This window comes from Porites lutea, chromosome 4 (genome assembly GCF_958299795.1).
Source record: "Porites lutea chromosome 4, jaPorLute2.1, whole genome shotgun sequence".
Taxonomy (NCBI): domain Eukaryota; kingdom Metazoa; phylum Cnidaria; class Anthozoa; order Scleractinia; family Poritidae; genus Porites; species Porites lutea.
Window position 1 is genome coordinate 10,610,379 of NC_133204.1, and position 17,697 is coordinate 10,628,075.

General features: G+C 38.4%; 1 protein-coding gene across 5 annotated transcripts in view; it reads left to right on the forward strand.

The window, feature by feature from the left end:
• Window positions 1-11,423, forward strand: part of LOC140935823 (cGMP-dependent protein kinase 1-like) — a 45,539-nt gene extending 34,116 nt beyond the window's left edge. For 2 of the 5 annotated variants that reach the window (XM_073385392.1, XM_073385394.1), the window contains 12 exons: window positions 171-191; window positions 2,973-3,072; window positions 3,742-3,878; window positions 5,395-5,484; window positions 5,621-5,720; window positions 6,101-6,142; window positions 6,608-6,706; window positions 7,994-8,058; window positions 9,516-9,638; window positions 10,304-10,366; window positions 10,762-10,828; window positions 11,075-11,422. In XM_073385392.1, the coding sequence (XP_073241493.1) occupies window positions 171-191; window positions 2,973-3,072; window positions 3,742-3,878; window positions 5,395-5,484; window positions 5,621-5,720; window positions 6,101-6,142; window positions 6,608-6,706; window positions 7,994-8,058; window positions 9,516-9,638; window positions 10,304-10,366; window positions 10,762-10,828; window positions 11,075-11,170 (1,003 nt within the window). In that variant the 3' untranslated portion in view covers window positions 11,171-11,422. Of the gene's footprint in view, window positions 1-170; window positions 192-2,972; window positions 3,073-3,741; window positions 3,879-5,394; window positions 5,485-5,620; window positions 5,721-6,100; window positions 6,143-6,607; window positions 6,707-7,993; window positions 8,059-9,515; window positions 9,639-10,303; window positions 10,367-10,761; window positions 10,829-11,074 lie in introns of all 5 variants that reach the window. The other 3 variants (XM_073385390.1, XM_073385393.1, XM_073385391.1) reach the window with 3 other exon arrangements.
• Window positions 11,424-17,697: the final 6,274 nt, after the last annotated feature.

The window sequence follows — 17,697 nt, forward strand, 5'->3', positions numbered from 1 at the left end:
AATTCTTAATTATTTTTTTACAGTATTAGAGTAATATTATCTGAACCACTAACTGCACCTAAAACTGACCAACTTTAATTTTATATCAGTTTAAGTCTGAACATTTTTCTTTTCTGGCAGCCAACTTATACATTATTATTTTTGTTCCTTATAACCCCTTAACCACATAGAATGATCCAAGAAATGGAAAGGTTGGTACACAAATTAACTGTTCTTACACAAATATAAAAAAATGAATTAATTCCAATGTTCATTTTTAACACTCCTGAAGCACTGAAATATCAGTTTGATAACAAAAATAACATCAATTTTCATTTTAATTAATAACCATTAATAACTATCTTGCAAAATAAACCTATCATAATTCAAAGGTCAATACTGTAAAATATATTTAAAATTAATTAAAAATTTTGGAATAAACATCATGATATTATTGTAATCAATTTTACATGCCTGGTAGGCTCACAGAAAAAGGCAGGTGGTCAGCAGCCTGCAATTATTGAAATTTTATGTGCATTTGGGAGAGTTAACACTGCTCTATCCCTTCACTGTACGACCACTGTACTTCAGCTGTACCCTAAAAATCTATCATTCACAATGTACATGTTCAAGCCATCTTTGCACTAAGCAACCCCAGCTTATAAGGGTACTCAATGCTGTCCTGTTTTGCAGCATTTACAGATAAATGTTTTGGTTTTTTGTACTTTTTCTTTTGTAAACTTGAAGACTGCCTTGACCTTAAGCCCACTTACACAAGCAAGTTTTCTATGATAAATTTTTCCTGATAAAAAGAGAAAAAAAAATATATAATAATATTGGAAACTTTATTTGTGTTTTTGAATGTACAATTGTAAATCTTGTATGTATAGGCAATTTACAAAAGCTGCTTGAGATTGGATTATTCAAAAAAAGAAAAGAAAAGAAGTCAAAATTGCATTAAGTCTGTTCTATCCCAATTCCTATTTCTACAACAAAATATGTAATATGTTGCTCTAATGGCTATATTTATCATTTTCTTGATTATATAAAGTTGCTGCTTTTTGTCAATGCCAATGTCATTCATCATGTCTAAGAACGTGGAGCATTCATCGAAGAAAACGCCAAAGGAGCTCATGGAGAGATTAACAAATTTCACACATCTGTAATTTCTACTCATTTCTTTGATCAAGATCAGATATTTTTCTTTTTTACGCCCTGCATTGTTATTATGCACCTATCAATGTAAACCCCGTGGGGTGGGGGGGGAGTGCGGGCAAGGGGTGGGGATTTGACAAATTTTAAAATTTTTTGATCAAATTCCCCATGGTGGGAAACGAAAGGTCAATCAAAAGTGTCAAAAAAGCCCCCACTCCAGGGAAAAAATCTAAACAAACAATACTATAATACTATATAAAACGAATGAAAGAACATTTCAAAAGTACGTTCTTACTACTTTTATTTAAGGTTAACGTAAGCTCCGTTAAATTACTCGCTGTAGTTAAGTATTTCCTCTCTCTACTAGAATCTCTTATTTTGAACAGCATAATCACTCCAGGAAGATTGACCGTGCTATTATATTAATGAAACGTAAAATGCTTTATAACATCGGCTCAACATGTCGGAACAGGTCGGATCGAAGACCTGTAAAAAATCCTCTGACTTTCATGGTAGAATTCGATTTCAATCGAGGTTTACAATCAGATGGGAACTTGAAGATAAAAACTTTCTCAAAATAGACATTATCTGTTTAGATGACAGTGTAAAGTATCTGATTATGGCGATTAAAACAAATGAAAACTTTATAACTTTCTCCAACAGCGTGACTTTCAGAAAGCCTTGAGGGACAGACTTGGTTACCGCTTCTGAATTGATACCAGGCTTCTATCGGTCAAAGTCAAATGTCCCGACCCCGGGGTCGCTTCGCACGATCAAAAGCCCGACACGGGGATAGTCTCAGGCATCAAATCCCCGCCCCTTGCCCGCACTCCCCCCCCACGGGATTTACATTGATAGGTGCATTAAGGTTAGACTCCAAACCGACCATTAATTCTAGAACATATAGGCACTTGGACTAGATTGGGAAAAGAAGATCTGGACGATAATTTTCATTAGTTATTATTGAGGGATTCAGGAAACCATTAACATCTGCATAGAGTGAAGAGAGAACATTAATTACGGGTTGAAGTGACTTGGCAATGAAGTTACCCTGGGCAGTACTAATAGCCCAAAGACTAGTGGGGCCAAGTAATTGACTAAAACAATTAAAATTAATAAAACAAAGAAGGGTTTCGAGTCTCAACTGGCTGGAGGCAAACCAATTAGCCATTTACCAGCATGGCGCTAGGGAATACTATGAACAAATTCAGCTAGCATTCAGGGTGGGACTTGAAGTTGACGCTCTGGGAAGCCCTGCAAGTCTAAAGCCCTAAATACTTGGCCATGCTGTCTCCTCATTCTGTCTCTTGTCTCCTGAAACTTGTTAAGTGTTCCCCTTTACACAAACACGTGTTCAAGTGTAAAATTATTTTGTCAAAGAAAACTTCCTCTTGTAAATGGGGCTTAACTAAGGTCAATGGTCCAAAAATTGTTCACAATTTCTTAGGCTTTCTTGGTTGATCACTGGATTTCCTCACTCGACTTTAAATGTGACTGGCCAACTTTATGCAGGATATCCATGTCACACAATATTAACTGTATGCTTTTGATGCATAAGACTAGAGGCAACCCACTTTGAGAATTTTGTAGGATTTCTAATAAGAGTTTAGTATAAATGTTGTTTGTTATTTTTAACAACAGGTGCATAATATAACGCACATGATTTTCAGGAAACATCAACCATGCATCAAAAGAAACTTGTCATCGATTGTTATAATCAGTGATCAGAACACCAGTCAAATCAATCAGAATCAGGCAATAAAATAATATAAGATGGTATATATTGTCACTATTTTAAGTTTTGTGCATGTACATGATTCATAGTGATTTCTTTTCAGTCGCACAAAAGCAGAGCAGGATGAGTTTGCCAAAGTGAATTTAAGGGATCTTTCAATAATTAAGACCCTTGGTGTTGGAGGTTTTGGACGTGTAGAACTGGTGAGTGTTTCATTTGTCTGTTTGATGTTGACAGCCACAATTGCTTGCTTTAGCTAGGTTTACATGTATCTATATATTATACTTTGTACTCACTAACTGTCTTCTCTATGGCTAAGAGCTTATAGTTAATTTTGGAACTCAGTGCTTCCTACAGATTCGAGGCTGTGCTCTAGCACGGGGAGGCCCCTGGCACGTAACTTTTCTCCTGGTTACTAGAAAATCTAATTTTTTTAGAAAAATCATATGCTGGGCAACCTGGATTTCACTGGTTCAAAGCACTGGGCGTCTGTAAAATTTGCCTAGAGCACAGCCATGAGATTAGTTAGTTATTTGCAAGCAGACAACTGACTTATCTGTAGGTTGCATGTGCAAAGCCTGATTTCCAAGAGCAACTTCAAACTGTGTTCATTTGAAAGTATGTTTTAGGTTATTTTCCTCAAAATAATTTATAATTAAACAATTCTTAGATTTGGTTTTTGTGAAATGTGCAATAACCAAGGTCGAGGTGACTGTTATCGGTCTTGGCTGATGACTCTTATATTGACCTGGATTATCTAGGATATCACAGAGACCTCATCCAATGTTACTAACACATAAATAATTAGAAAAGCCAGCATTTGTTCCTACAAATGTTGTCAACTTCAAATTTCTGAATTTTTTTTTTTTCAGGTTCAACTTGCTAATGACAAGAGAACATTTGCACTAAAGACTCTTAAGAAACACCACATTGTTGAAACAAGACAGCAAGAACACATCATGTCCGAAAAGAAAATTATGATGGAATCCAACTGTCCCTTCATTGTTAGGTAAGAGACAAATTATTTTCTAGCCTTTTGAGTAAGTTTATAATACCCTTAATGGCCTTAGCACAATAATATAGGGTGCGGTTATACTAGCAGTTTTACCCATGGGCAAATGGCTGTTGCCCACAGGGAAGCAACTGTTTTTGTGTGTCCAATTTTCCAAGGTGAAAGTGCCACGGGAAAATTTCCATAGATAAAAAAAGATACCTAATTATCCTCTCCCCTCATGGAGCTTTTCAGGGATAATGAAATAAATACTTCAAACTGAACATAACAAGGTTTGGAATCCCACCTGGTAGGAGGTAAGCCAGTTGGCTATTTTACAAGTGTGGCTGATAATTTGAACTCGGTACTACTAAGAACAAACCCAGCTGGCGTCAGGATTTCGAGCACTCCTGTGAATGTTTTCATGACTAAAGAAGTCAAAAGCAAATTGGAACATGCAGAAGTTTTCTCCACAACAGTGGTCAAAAATTCGGTCCAGAAGATGTCATTGGACCCGATTTTGAGGACCCTGACAATTTGCCTTTTTTAAGCGCAAATTTAATTTATTGAATTGTGGGTTTTTTTTATCAAAGTGTAAAAATGATCGAAAACGTTTTACAATTTAGCAATTTGACTAGTCAGTAGTGGGTGACAATTTGCCTTTTTTAAGCGCAAATTTAATTTATTGATGTGTGGGTTTTTTTATCAATGGATAAAAATGATCGAAAACGTTTTACAATTTAGTCAGTGTCAGTTAGTTTTTTCAGTGTTTACAAGGACTTCAAGTTTAATTTTTTTTTCTCTTGGGCAATTTTGTCGCTGTGTAGCCGCAAAAAAGAAAGTGATGAAAACCAAAAACGAACTTAACCCAAGCTAGACTTCCCAAGGGTAGCTCTAGTGTAACCGCACCCAACATAATCCATGAAGCATCATGATGCACCTTTTATACCCAGCAACACTTTATTATTAGGCAGACTTGTTCACCGATTAAGTTTTCACTCTTTGACTAAACTCGGCTTATTTGCTTCCGTTTTGTTTCTACAGTTATCTCTTTTCTTATAAGCTTAAGTTAACCTGCAGACTAAGCATGAGCGAGGAAATTAAATTTTAAAAACAAGCCGTAATAGTGCTAAAAGTCTAATGACTGCAGAGAAATTCGTCTAAAAGTCCATTAAACATTGCAGCTCGATAAAAATTATGATTTCACAACCGTTGCACTTACCTCGAATAACAAACCCTCTTGCCTTTTTCCATTGTTTTGAGTCGTCAAAGTACAACTTTTTCCTGGGAGTCAAAAACTTGTTCCTGTAACTCCAGTGAGTATTAAATCGACAAACGTCGGAGTAGTATTAGCCAATCAGAGTATCGCAAGAACACTCATGAACTCACGAGCATGCCCCGAGGCTGTCACGACACTTTACGAAGATGGAGGGCTCAGTAATTCGTTTCCTGGGGATGGGGAAAGTTATTGACGGCAAGGGGTGAAGGAGAGGCGTTCATTTTTTCACATATGATTTGTCTGTTGTTGTTTCAGGTTATATAAGACATTTACGAATAATAAATATCTCTTCATGCTTTTGGAAGCTTGTCTAGGCGGTGAACTTTGGACCATTCTCAGAGACAAGTAAGTCATAAATCAAATATTATGAGCCCCTCTTTCTCATTATATGATATTCTTGGATAAAACCAGTATAAATGCAGTAATTTCATAGACTGTAGCCCTAAGATCTTTGTAAAAAAAAAAAACGTTCTGCTTTCAGGGGATCATTTGACGATGGAACCACGCGCTTCTATGTAGGATGTGTTATAGAAGCATTCACGTATCTGCATGAACGAGGCATCGTGTACAGGGACTTGAAGGTTGGTATTCCTTCTTTGTATTTGCTGTGTTTCTGTGCCTTTTGCCGGCTCACTCTCGGCTTAGACAGAGATTCGAGGAGTTTATGTTAGGGAAAGGGGTCTGCAAATATAGAAATGTATTTCTTGTCTTTTGCGTCCGCACTTAAAATGTTAAGCGGCTTTCGCTAGTGTCTCTGAGAACTTCATTGTGTACGACGTACAATAGACCGGCTTCTGTTTTCTTCTACATTTTTGCCTTTTTCTCTTACACCCTCCCGATTTTATTATATATCCTGTTTTTCGGGGTAATATTTTCCTGACTTTATGGTTGCTCTCTTGCGGGACTGATCTTATGTTTTCCAATTCAACCAACCCATTATTTGACCTCTTCATTTTTGTAGCCTGAGAATTTACTTTTGGATTCCAAAGGTTACTGCAAATTGGTAAGTAACAGAAGAAAACGATTTGTCTTTAACCCTTTGAAGTCTCAAGATTGACCAGCATCAATTTTCTTCTAACTTTATCCATAAATCATCAAGAGTAAAGATTATGAGAATTAATAAAGTGATCACTTGAATGGAAAATGCTTTGATCTTTTATCAAATTCTCTCAACTAATTCTTTGAGGAAATGTATGGAGATCACTTAGGAGAATTTGGGTGCGGATATTGAAGCATCTCGCCCCATTTAATTTCCTATTGGTTCAGTATACAGCACTCTAAAAATGCTGAAATGCCATAATTTGGAAGTATACTGGCATCCGTCACCCTAGAATAGAAAAATTTAATTTACCTCAACTGATACTAACATTTTCCACAAGTGAGTGCTCTTGAGGTTGCTCTTGAACACCCCAGTAGCCAAAATTAAAAACTATTTTATTAATAAATTGGTGTGTCCTTTTTTCTCAAGGTTGACTTTGGGTTTGCAAAGAGAATAGGATTCGGAAGGAAAACCTGGACGTTCTGTGGAACACCAGAGTATGTGGCTCCTGAAATCATTCTCAACAAGGTAACAGTGCTTGTGTATTTGTGAAATTCATGTATTCATAATGTCATCTTCACCTCTCCCGAGTACATTACGAACCAATTTAATAATGACCAGGTCTCAGTTAGCTGGCTAGCTCAATTGTTTAGCGCGCTGCACCAGTATCGCAGAGGTCGGGGTTCGAATCCTGGCAAACCTGAATCTTTTCACCCTTTTTTTTCGCATAAGTTGTGACTTAAACTGCGAGGATCTTCCTTACATTTTTTTAGTTCTTGTGTTGATTCATCACATGGTTCCTTTGTGCTGTTTTTGCATAAGCACAGCAGTTCTTGTGTGCAGATCTTTCAAAAGAAACGTGAGACATGACTGAAAGCCCGTTTACATGTTAAAAGACAAGGAACGGCTCGGTTAGAAACAAGTACCGGTTCCAGACGAAATCTCCTGTTTACACGTACAAATTCTGTAATGTGCCCGACAGAAAAAGGCACGGTACGTGAGAGCCCCTTGGAACGGGTACTAGACTGTTTACACGTTGTTTTCTTGGAGACCGGTAACGATAGAGCCCGCGATAATTAAATAAAACTGCTTCGATTAGTTGTTCATATGCTCTTATACATACAGTAGACTGTGCTTATCTCCGACAATCACGGATGCAGGTTTACAAGCACTTTTCTGGTTTCTTCTAAAGAAGAGAACACGAAATTCACGTTTGACAGCGCGTGCGATTCGTCAAAGTTCTTCTGAGAAAATGTACCGAATTAGGAGAAAAACAAGGCTTACGGTTCTCCTATTAACAGCCCTTGTATCGCACTTCACAGTCGAAAGGAGCTTCTGGCAAATTCCAAGAACAAGCGCTTGGTTTGATCTTACATACAGCACTTACTCTGACGATCAGTGGTATGCTAGCTTTCGAGTGTCGAAGAATACTTTCCAGTTTCTTCTTCCAACACCCATGTGACGTACGCTAAACAACTGACGTGGAGCACCACGGGCTCATAAAAAACGTAACAGAACGGTACCGAAAAAAGGGCGAGCGTTTACACGTTGAAGAGAAAACAAAAATGTGGGTACGGAACCGTTTTTTATCGGTTCCGTTCCGAAAGGGGTCCATAGCCGCCTATGGACCTTTTTAGGAACGGAACGGATACAACTGGAACGGGTCAAGTACCGTTTACACGTCGAATGTTGTCGGAGCCGTTCGTCTTTTTATCCGGGCCGTTCCAATTTTTTCGGTCGTGTAAACGGGCCTTGAGATCTTGATTACAGATTTAACAGTAGAAGAAAGTCTAATTTTCTTGTACTGTCCTTTAGGGTCACGATCTTTCATCTGATTACTGGTCTTTAGGAATTCTTATGTTTGAACTTTTGACTGGAAGGTAAGTGTTGTGTTATTTCCGGGATATATATTTCATAACCTCTCTGTGTTGTAACTTGATTACCCGACAAATTGTAGCGAAAACGTCATTGAGGTGCCTTGCTTTGTTACATCTTCGCGTTTTGTTATTACCATTTACTGTTTTGTTGCAAAATATACATGTTACACTTCTTGAAAATGGTGAAAATTTAATAAGCGCCAAGCCTCGAATAAGCGCCCACCTCGAATAAGCGCCCACTCTCAAGGTCCAAAAATTTAATAAGCGCCCAGGGCGGTTAATCGAATAAATATGGTAATCACGAGTATGATTACAGACTGAATTGGACGACACGAAGTTCTGTTACTAATTAATCATAACTTTAACAAAATTTGTGATATTTAAGGCCCTTTTTTGAAATCAAAACAGATGAAATTTCAATTTTTTTTGCTAGTAGTGAAAAAAAGCCATTTAAGCGCGCGCGTGATGGCGCGTAGTGTCCAATTACTTAGGCATGACGCGTAATATTGTCCTGTTAAATAGTCCAATTAATAATGGTAATTGAACTGAGTGGAGTGCAATTTGGTCTGAAATCATACGCGTGATTTCAAAATCGAACGAGCGCGTAGCGCGAGTTCGATTTGAAATCACAAGTATGATTTCAGACCAAAATTGCACGACACGAAGTTCAATTACCACTTTATTACATCCATTTTGAAATCGCAGAATTTAGTTAGTACTAATATTTTATTGATCGAGTAGCCGGTTTGTTAAAAAGCCGAAACAAAAAGGCTTTTACATCTCATTTTGTATTCGAAACAGAAATGATGCGATATAGAACAAAAATGGTGCGATTTAAAACTGAAGTGACGCGATTTAGAACATGAATGACGCGATTTGGAAAAGATGCGATTTAGAGCAAAAAATGGTGCGATTTAGGAATAAATCACACTGCTGAGAGCCAATCAGATTGCACGGATAGCCAGTGATTTCAAAGTGGATGTAATAAAGGCTGAAATCAGGGCAGTTGATAGCCAATCAGATTTAAGAATTTTGTTATATTTATGATTATGATTATTATCATTATTACTATTATCATTGTTTCTTTAGCCAAATGAACCTCTCAGACTTCGAAGCCGATTCACGTAACCTGCCGCATGGCGGGAAAATATAAGCCACTAACAAGTTTCCCGAATTCTTCAAGGCATTAAACAGATTTATCAAAGGCAACGCAACGTCAAATGTGAACGCGAAAGCGCGCGGTAGGGAAAGAACGCGACTTCCGGTGGTTAATTTTCTGCTCTGCCATGTCGGCCAAGGAGTTGTTTCGATCTACGTGCCTAGCTAGTCGTCATTGTTGTCGTGTTGTCTTTGCTAAATCTGCCCATGAGAGGCAGCTGTATTTGCAGGCTATTAATTAAGGTATAGAAAAGATGTTTTGAGTTAAATTCCAACAAAGGTCCCTGTTTTTTTCTCCTCAGTCCTCCGTTTACTGGATCAGACCCGATGAAGACCTACAACATTATTCTCAAGGGAATTGACATGATTGAGTTTCCACGCAAGGTCCTGAAGAACGCTCACGCCTTAATTAAAAAGCTCTGTAGGTGGGTGTGAAAAACTGTCAGTGAATCTTTGACTTAGAGCCGGAGTGGCCGCCCTTCTTTCCTCAGAGCCACGCTCGGCGAGCGAAACAGTAAAATTATGCAAATTCTGCCAGCCTTCGCTGCTCGCCTTTCACGCGCGCTCTCGATCCACTGTGACTCAAAAAAAAAGTTAAAGACTGCTCGCAGACTATTTTTGACTTGACGTAACAACTGTTCACAGACACCTTGCTTTCCAAACCTTCGCTTTGGAAACTCTTTATAGTGGCGGACTATCCTTTTTTAGTTAATAGAAACAAACTTTTGAGAACCATGTTTGCTCTCGCCAACTCCCCTTGTTCCAAAGATGTTTGCGCACAGATTTGCTTGGGGCGAAACTTGCGAATGAAAAATAAGTATGCCCCCTCATCATCTGTCCCCTATCAACCTTGGAATCACACTGACTTCGACAAGGAACATAGCGTCAGAATTAATCGTTTTTTGTGTCCCTTCGGATGTAGTTGTTCGCTGCATCTTCTTGATCATTTTACAATTAACTGAACGCGTCGTCTTTACCGAAAGTTACTACCCAACAGTGTTAAATATGTTTTTTTCGTACGATATTGTGTTTATATATGTGCCGGGTAGTGTCCATAAAAACGCTACTACATTTCTCATTTTTATTTCAGAGACAACCCTACTGAGAGACTCGGCTACCAGAAAGGAGGTCTTAAAGACATCATGAAAAACAAGTATGGAATTCCACATTGTCCTTTGCTTTGACTTAAGCTCCATCTAAATCTAAGGGACAGCTAAAGAGATACGCGCTTGAGATGTTCCTACTCGAAAAAAAAACGAAATTTTGCTTACTCAGTTTCTTTAATAATGGAACCGAAGAATACGGATAAAATAGATTGTGCACACACATGCAAAAAATGGGGACAACTTACTTTGTGTTGCAGATCACAATATTACCAGTTTAGACATGTTCTTTTGTATCTATAGATTTTGCATCTGATTTAATCGCTTTAAGTTGTTTCATCTAATTTTTCAAGATAAAAATGAAGAATCAACCAACACACTGTCCCAATAAATGTTCGGATAAGCCATAAGTCCAAAATTTAAACTTTTGTCCTTATTTTTTCAGGTGGTTTGACGGTTTTAACTGGGAAGGATTAAGGCAGAGAAAACTTCAAGCTCCCATCATTCCAAAGGTTTGTTTATTGATTTAATTCTTGTTCCTCAGTTCCGCATGCAGCCGCAACTCAGCGCATTCTGGGGAAAATAGCGATCGATCGATCCGTCGTTCCCTTCTACAAAATTCGTTCATAGTTTTTCTGACACTCCGGTCAGCGGTTTCCCCTTTTTTTCTCTGCCCCTCGTAAAGTCCCAGAAGTCTTTGCGAAAGTTAACTCGGCCCAGCCTCCTTGTCAAGTTCTCTGTTTACTCTTTGCTTTCAGATCAAGTCTCCAACAGACGCATCTAACTTCGACGACTATCCTCCCGATGACGAGACGCCTCCGGATGACACTACCGGTTGGGACAAGGATTTCTAGTTCATAGTGTGTTCACCTCACGTGAATCTCTCAATAATCCAATAGAAAGTTTATTTTCTCATTGTACAGAGCAAGGCAAAAGAGGGTCGTCCCAAATTGTTTGTTTTTACTCCAGAGTTAGACAGTTTTCCTCGTTTTCTTTTACAATGAGTATCGTTATTCATTTTATTTACCAACCGTTACCTTTCCTTTTCCAGTAGTTGTGGAGCGGAGCTTGCCCTAGTCCCTAGCAGGGCGGATAAAGGTAGGGCGGTGAAACGAGCGCGTCCGAGCAAAAAAGTGTGATGCAGTGGACTGGGACTCTGCTTAGAAATGTCGCTTGTTTTCGACTTCGGTCAGGGCTTGCGATGTGGTTTGTACATGAAACACTGCCGCTGTCGCTGAATTATAGCAGCTTGATTTGTTTTCTTGCACTTCTTCCTCGTTCCTTTGTGCTGGTACGCTGTCTCCGAGAGGCAAATGTTGCTATTTTTTGCGGGAGGTTTAGTTGAATTGGAGTAGACAAACATCTCTTTCAAAGGGTTTCTTTTATTACTTCCATGACTCTACCACTGAATTATATTTTCGTTTTGCTACTCGCCAATGTCGATGTTATTCCAAAACAAAAAAAGCTAAGTACTGTCTAAAACACGAAGGAAAATCTTATCCATGTCATCCATGGCAAAACTAAAAGACAGTGGATCGTGTTTCATAACTAGATGACGTGTATTTTACTGAATGCGTGTAGCTCGTGCAAGGTGAAATTATGCTAATTTCAATCACCATCATCCTTCTTTTTAATTTTGAAAAAAAACATCTCATACGTCCTTCTGTTTCTTCGAAACTTTAAAATTAGTTTCCCCTCAGTTTTTACGGTTTATCTTGTTTTGTTTTAGAGAGAAAAACGGAGAAAAAACCTTACAACTAACCTCAATAAATTTTGTTTACATGCGGTTGCCGAATTTGCAACGCATTGCGCGAATCGCCATGGCGCGTTGCACCCGAGAAGCAAAGTTTGAAGAAGTACAACGCCACTATATCAATATATATCAATCTAATTTTTTGTTATGTTTTATAAAATTTATCCCCCTTTAACATATGTAAAAATTGAGGTTAAGAAGTGTTAAGCTTTTGCAAACGAAACGGCGAAAGACGACTAGGTGATATTTAGTGGAAGGAGGAGGTATTCAACACTTTCAAATGAAACTCAAATTTTGGCATTATACGACCAACAAAATTAACTTATAGACGTACAGACACAAACATATGAAACTGTTTATTGATAATATTATGAAATGAATCTATCTATTTAACATTGTAGCATGAAATTACAGAAAGAAAATAGGATTTCCGGTTCGCAAAAACGAAAATTTCGCCGGTCTTCAAGCGCACCGGAAGCGCGGAAAGAGCGCTCGTGCCAGTCCTACTCCGCATCACACATTAAATGAAGAGCGGAGCGCTCGTTTCACCGCCCAACCTTTATCCGCCCTGGTCCCTAGGCCTCAATTGTCCGCGCGGACTATGCGTTTCGGGTCACGTGGTCCGAATCACCGAAATGCATTGACCGAGACGGCCTGGGTAGACGCCGTACAGGGACTAGACAAGAGTCACGTGCTCCAGCTAAACCCATGTCGTAACTTCGCAACTTAGCTACTGATAAATTAAAGAAAAAATGTTCTCTTTCTCTGTAGCTTCTACTACGGTAACATGATTGTTCTACCCGCTATAAATTACAAATGTAAAAGACAGCTAATATTTTTCCCAATAAGTGTTTGACATGATCTACAAGGGTTTTCATCTTTTGTCGTTTCTGCAAAATATTTCTGTATAATTGTATAATGGGAAACCGACTGTCAAAGTTAGCATCTGCTGTTTAATGAGAAATGATAATAACAATATCGCAATATTTTATTATTAATAATAATAACCGTCTGTTTGTTCTTTACTTCTCTGCCTAAGAGAATTAAATAACGGGTATGACAACATATATTTAACAGTTTACTTGAAAGCTTCTGTGATCACTCATCCGTAATGTGAATATTTGTGGAAAATAAGTTTTGAAACAAAAATCAAGGATATGAAAGAAACTTGGCATTTCGATGGCTTCCTCTCATCATTATCAAAAGGTTAGAAATTAACATGATTCGTGGAAATATATATGAAAGTGCGAAAAATGCATGTAAAATTTAAGCGTGAATGTGGACAAATGACAATTGAATAAACATAAATGTATCTCTAAATGGATTCTTATAAGAAAAATTGTTACACCTGAAACTGCTTAGGTTCAGACTAGAGTGTGGCGAGTCTTATCTGTCCAAGCAACACTCCTTGCAGTTTTAAAAAAGATCGTTCTGTTTAAGGACACTGTACAATACGGAGCTTGATCACAAAAAAAACATGTTAAAAACTTAAAATAGAGGGAATTATGGTCCGCAACCTTCTAATCCCCGTGCAAACAATCGCAACATCGTTGGTCAACAACTCCCAACATTGTTTGATGTTACATGTTGCGTCCGTTAACACACCCTGTTGCATGTTGTTGGGAGTTGCTGCGCAAAGTTTAACACCGGTCAAACTTTTTGAGCCAACAACTCCCAACATTTCTTTTGTTCTGTGATCGCCGAAGCGTAGCGCAACAATGTTGGAAACGGTTGCACTGCTCTTCCAACAGTGTTGGGGTCACGCACGGCATTACACATGGTCTCCATACAAAGTCTTATAGATTGTATCGTTCCCACTATGCACTGCAGGTCCCAACAATGTTGGCAGTTGTTGCGTCCGGTTGCACGTAGCTTTAAGAAGTGTACATAAATCAATGATAATAATACTGATGATGGTTCAGAGTTCTTTTCACTCCGAGTTAACTGATTCTCACACCTTCGGTGGTGGAAATCTTACGGCTGGCTTTCTTAAATTGTTCAAACTTCGCGTGGGTGGAACTTGAATTTCTTAATACTTAAAAGTAGAATGGGTGATTTTTCCTGAAATTGAATTTTGGGGCTCTGTCGGAAGTGAAAGGAAAACTGAACTAAATGAAAGTGGATTGTGGGAGATTCCCATTCGACCATCCGTTAAAGGAATTTGCTTCCATTCGTCTGAAGTTTACTGAATCGCTAATGATATTACTTTTTAAAAATTTAATCTATTTTTAATAAATAGGCATTAGGGTAAGCGAAAGTGCTTCAACGAAGGGACTTTTTATTATTTTTTATTTTCTAAGATACCAACTTCATGGCGGTTTAACGTCAGGGTACGCATGCGTAGTTCGGTATCGTGTGAAATTGAACGAACCCAAAATCTTAATGGAAGTGTTAATTGCAAAGAAATAAAAGTTACTACGATCATTTGGCTGCACGCGTCTCAAAAAGAGAGATATTTGACATATCACTCTTTCAGACCCTCAAAGCCCCTCTATTTAATTTGTTTGCAAGAAGCGGCACTGTCAATTAGAAATAAAACTGAGTGCTGCGTTATTTGAACCTCACTGGGTTTTTAATCAATATAGTAGTAGTTTTAGTAAGTTAGTAGTTAGTTGCAGTCCAGTGACGTCTTCTAAAACGTTTCCTGTGAAAGTCAAAATAGGGTTGACCATAAGAGTAGAAATAGCCCGGGGGTTTATCAAAAGAAAAACGAGTATTTTTACCGGTTCTTTTTTTTTCAGTTTTTACTTCGCAAATTTAACGGATGTTTCAGATATCTTGACTGAACTTTTCCTTCATTTCTTTAGATTATTTCTTTATCTTGCTAACTCGAATTATACCACAGATCTTCGTTCTCCCTTTGAGTATCGTTTTATCTAGGATAAAAGAGGTTTCAAATCCCAGGAGAGAAAAACTTATTATTCACATGCTTTCGATTCCATCCCGGAATCTTGATCAACTGACGGAGTTGGACGTTTTGTCACATGATTTATATTGTGAATCACGTGCCAAAACGTCCCCGTAGATCGCTGGGAGCTCGTAACCGGCGTCGTTTCGTTTTCTATGCTGAGATCTGAAACCTCGTTTGCTCTAAATATCATTATGACAGGATTAAGCAACTCTTTCTTCGCTAATATTACTTTATCCTTCACATTTCCCCATTTGAAAACGAGGAGTCACCACTGGATTTATTTATTTTGGACGCCCGCCCTACTCCGGAAGGAATGTTACGCATATGCAGCGCTGCACGATGGTTTTGATCAGCCAAGTCCTTAAGCGTTCTTTCTAGCTTACTCCCTTGTCAGCGAAAAGTCTGGGAAAGGACGGGCTAGTTCTCGGTGACGTCACCGCTCACGGTAGAGTCCAGGTTTAGCCGAACCGAGAACGCGTGGGGACTAGGCTTGGTTTTAATATCAAGTATCCGTAAAATGAATTGAATTTTATTGTTGGTATTTTTTGTATTTATTCAATGTTAGTGCCGATAATGATAAAATTAAGGATAATTAGAGAAATCTGTAGTGTAGTGGGAGCGTCATTAAAATTAATTTTTTTAATCAATTTATATAATAACTATGATTTTCTCTTGCCTTTTTGGCAAAGTAATTGAATATACCTCTTTAGCTTATGTGGTTTGTTTTGCCAGTGTAGGTTATGTGAAATTCCCACGGGAATTTGTTTGTTCGTCAGTCACACCATAGTTAGTAAAGGAGACTGGTTAGGAAACCCGGCAAACATCAAAGTTGAAAACAACGGTGCTGTAGGTTATGTTGGAAGCTCCCTGACCGTGCACAATCCTTTGTTTTCTGTTCACAAATTATGACTGAATAAATTAGTGCAATGTTTCTGTTGGTCAATAACTTCAAAATGATTGGAATGCTATTGAACGTTGTGCACGGTCAGGTCCAAAAAAGCTAACAAAAACCTATAACAAAGGGTTTCCCAACCATTCCACTTTAACTGACTATGGTCACACGTAATTCACATGTAAGACGAATTTTGAAACAACCATGTTTTCACTCGCGTGGCCAGTATCTATGTAAACTCAAAGGAAAAACTGTTTGAATGGCCTATAATAACTCAGCCCTTTGCTGTAGTGCCAGCCCTGCATTCAGTTTTGTTTTACGTAAGCTCAGTATTAAAACATAAGAAAGCCTTTTCATTAGGAAAAAATACAACTATCGCAGGATTTGATTGGAACACCAAAATTGCTGTCGTTTCATCGTTTTGGAACACTAATGTGGCCACCGTGACGTCTTGCAAAAGCGCTCTCTTATGTTTCAGTGTAGCACCACGCGATGTAAACTGGGAAAACAAAATAAAGAAATAAAGGTAAACTGAGATCTGTTTCTTTTTTCGTATCGCTTGGAAAATGAAATTCTGGCGGGCAAGGCGAAACCATGTAAGATAGAATATAAGTAGCCACTTCAGAAAAGAGAAGGGAGCTGGACCCGAAATGCGTAACAGTCCCAGAAGTCTTTGCGAAAGTTAACCCGGCGCAGTTCCCCTCTCGTATCTGAGGTGCCGAATTTGCATTTCAATTTTGTCCTTAAATTTTTCAACTCGACGTTGCGGCGCTGATTTGGGGGCGGCACTTGAATTTTGCAATTTTTCTCTCCTGTGATGGAGATTAACTTAGCCTGTACCAGCCAAGCCAAAAAACAAAGCCAAGCGAACAGGACGTGTTCGATATGCGCGTTTTTCGCATCAGTTTTCGCTATCTCTGCACATTAGGGAGCTTAAGCAACGACGACGACGACGACGACGGCAACGAGAACGGTAAAAAAGCAATAGGTTTAGATTGGCAAAACAACAACTTTGCACGTGCAGCACGCTTTCTTGTACATTTCTTAGCCGTCGCTTCACTATTGCAACGTGAAAGTGCCTAACTTAACGTTTTGTCGTGGACTTGAACGAAGACAACGACTTTCTTTTTCTTTTCCTGAACTTTGGTATAGTCTTTCAGAATTCAACTCCAGAAAAATTTGCCAGCATTTGACGAATCGAACGACTTGGAATGAGCGCGATAAAGTTAGAAGTAGCGCGAAATCACTTTTTAAGTGACGTTTTCGTAGACGTCGCCGTCATTGTTGCTCAAGCTCCCTATCACTACCTCGAAGCCTGGAACAGTCTAACATCATCTATGTCAAAAAATTAATTCGGCTTATTTGGCCATTTCCGAGTTCCCCCGGGCCTCTGTTTCAAAACGAGGGTTGGTGCTCAGCCTTTGATATGGAAATCATTTTTCATTCTCATGCAAATAAAACTCATTTTCACAAGAAAGGTTGTGCACCTAGCCTCGTCTTGAAAGTGAGGGTTTTTGTAACTCGGAGGTGGTATATTATATGATATAATACTTTTTTTGGCTTGTTCGAGGGATAACCTCTTTCGAGTAAATATATCCACGGAAATACGGTATACACAAAGGAGTGATCAGTTCAACACAAATACCACGACTAAAATGAGCAGATGTTTAATTCTTTGATACAATACTAACATCATAATGATCATGTACATTTGATCACTTAAGCGTTCAAGAGGTGACGTCAGTGCTATGACTGCCAATAAATATTTACGAATTTTACATTCACTTTCATTAAAATACCTTGAAACATCCAAATTGTAGATTTA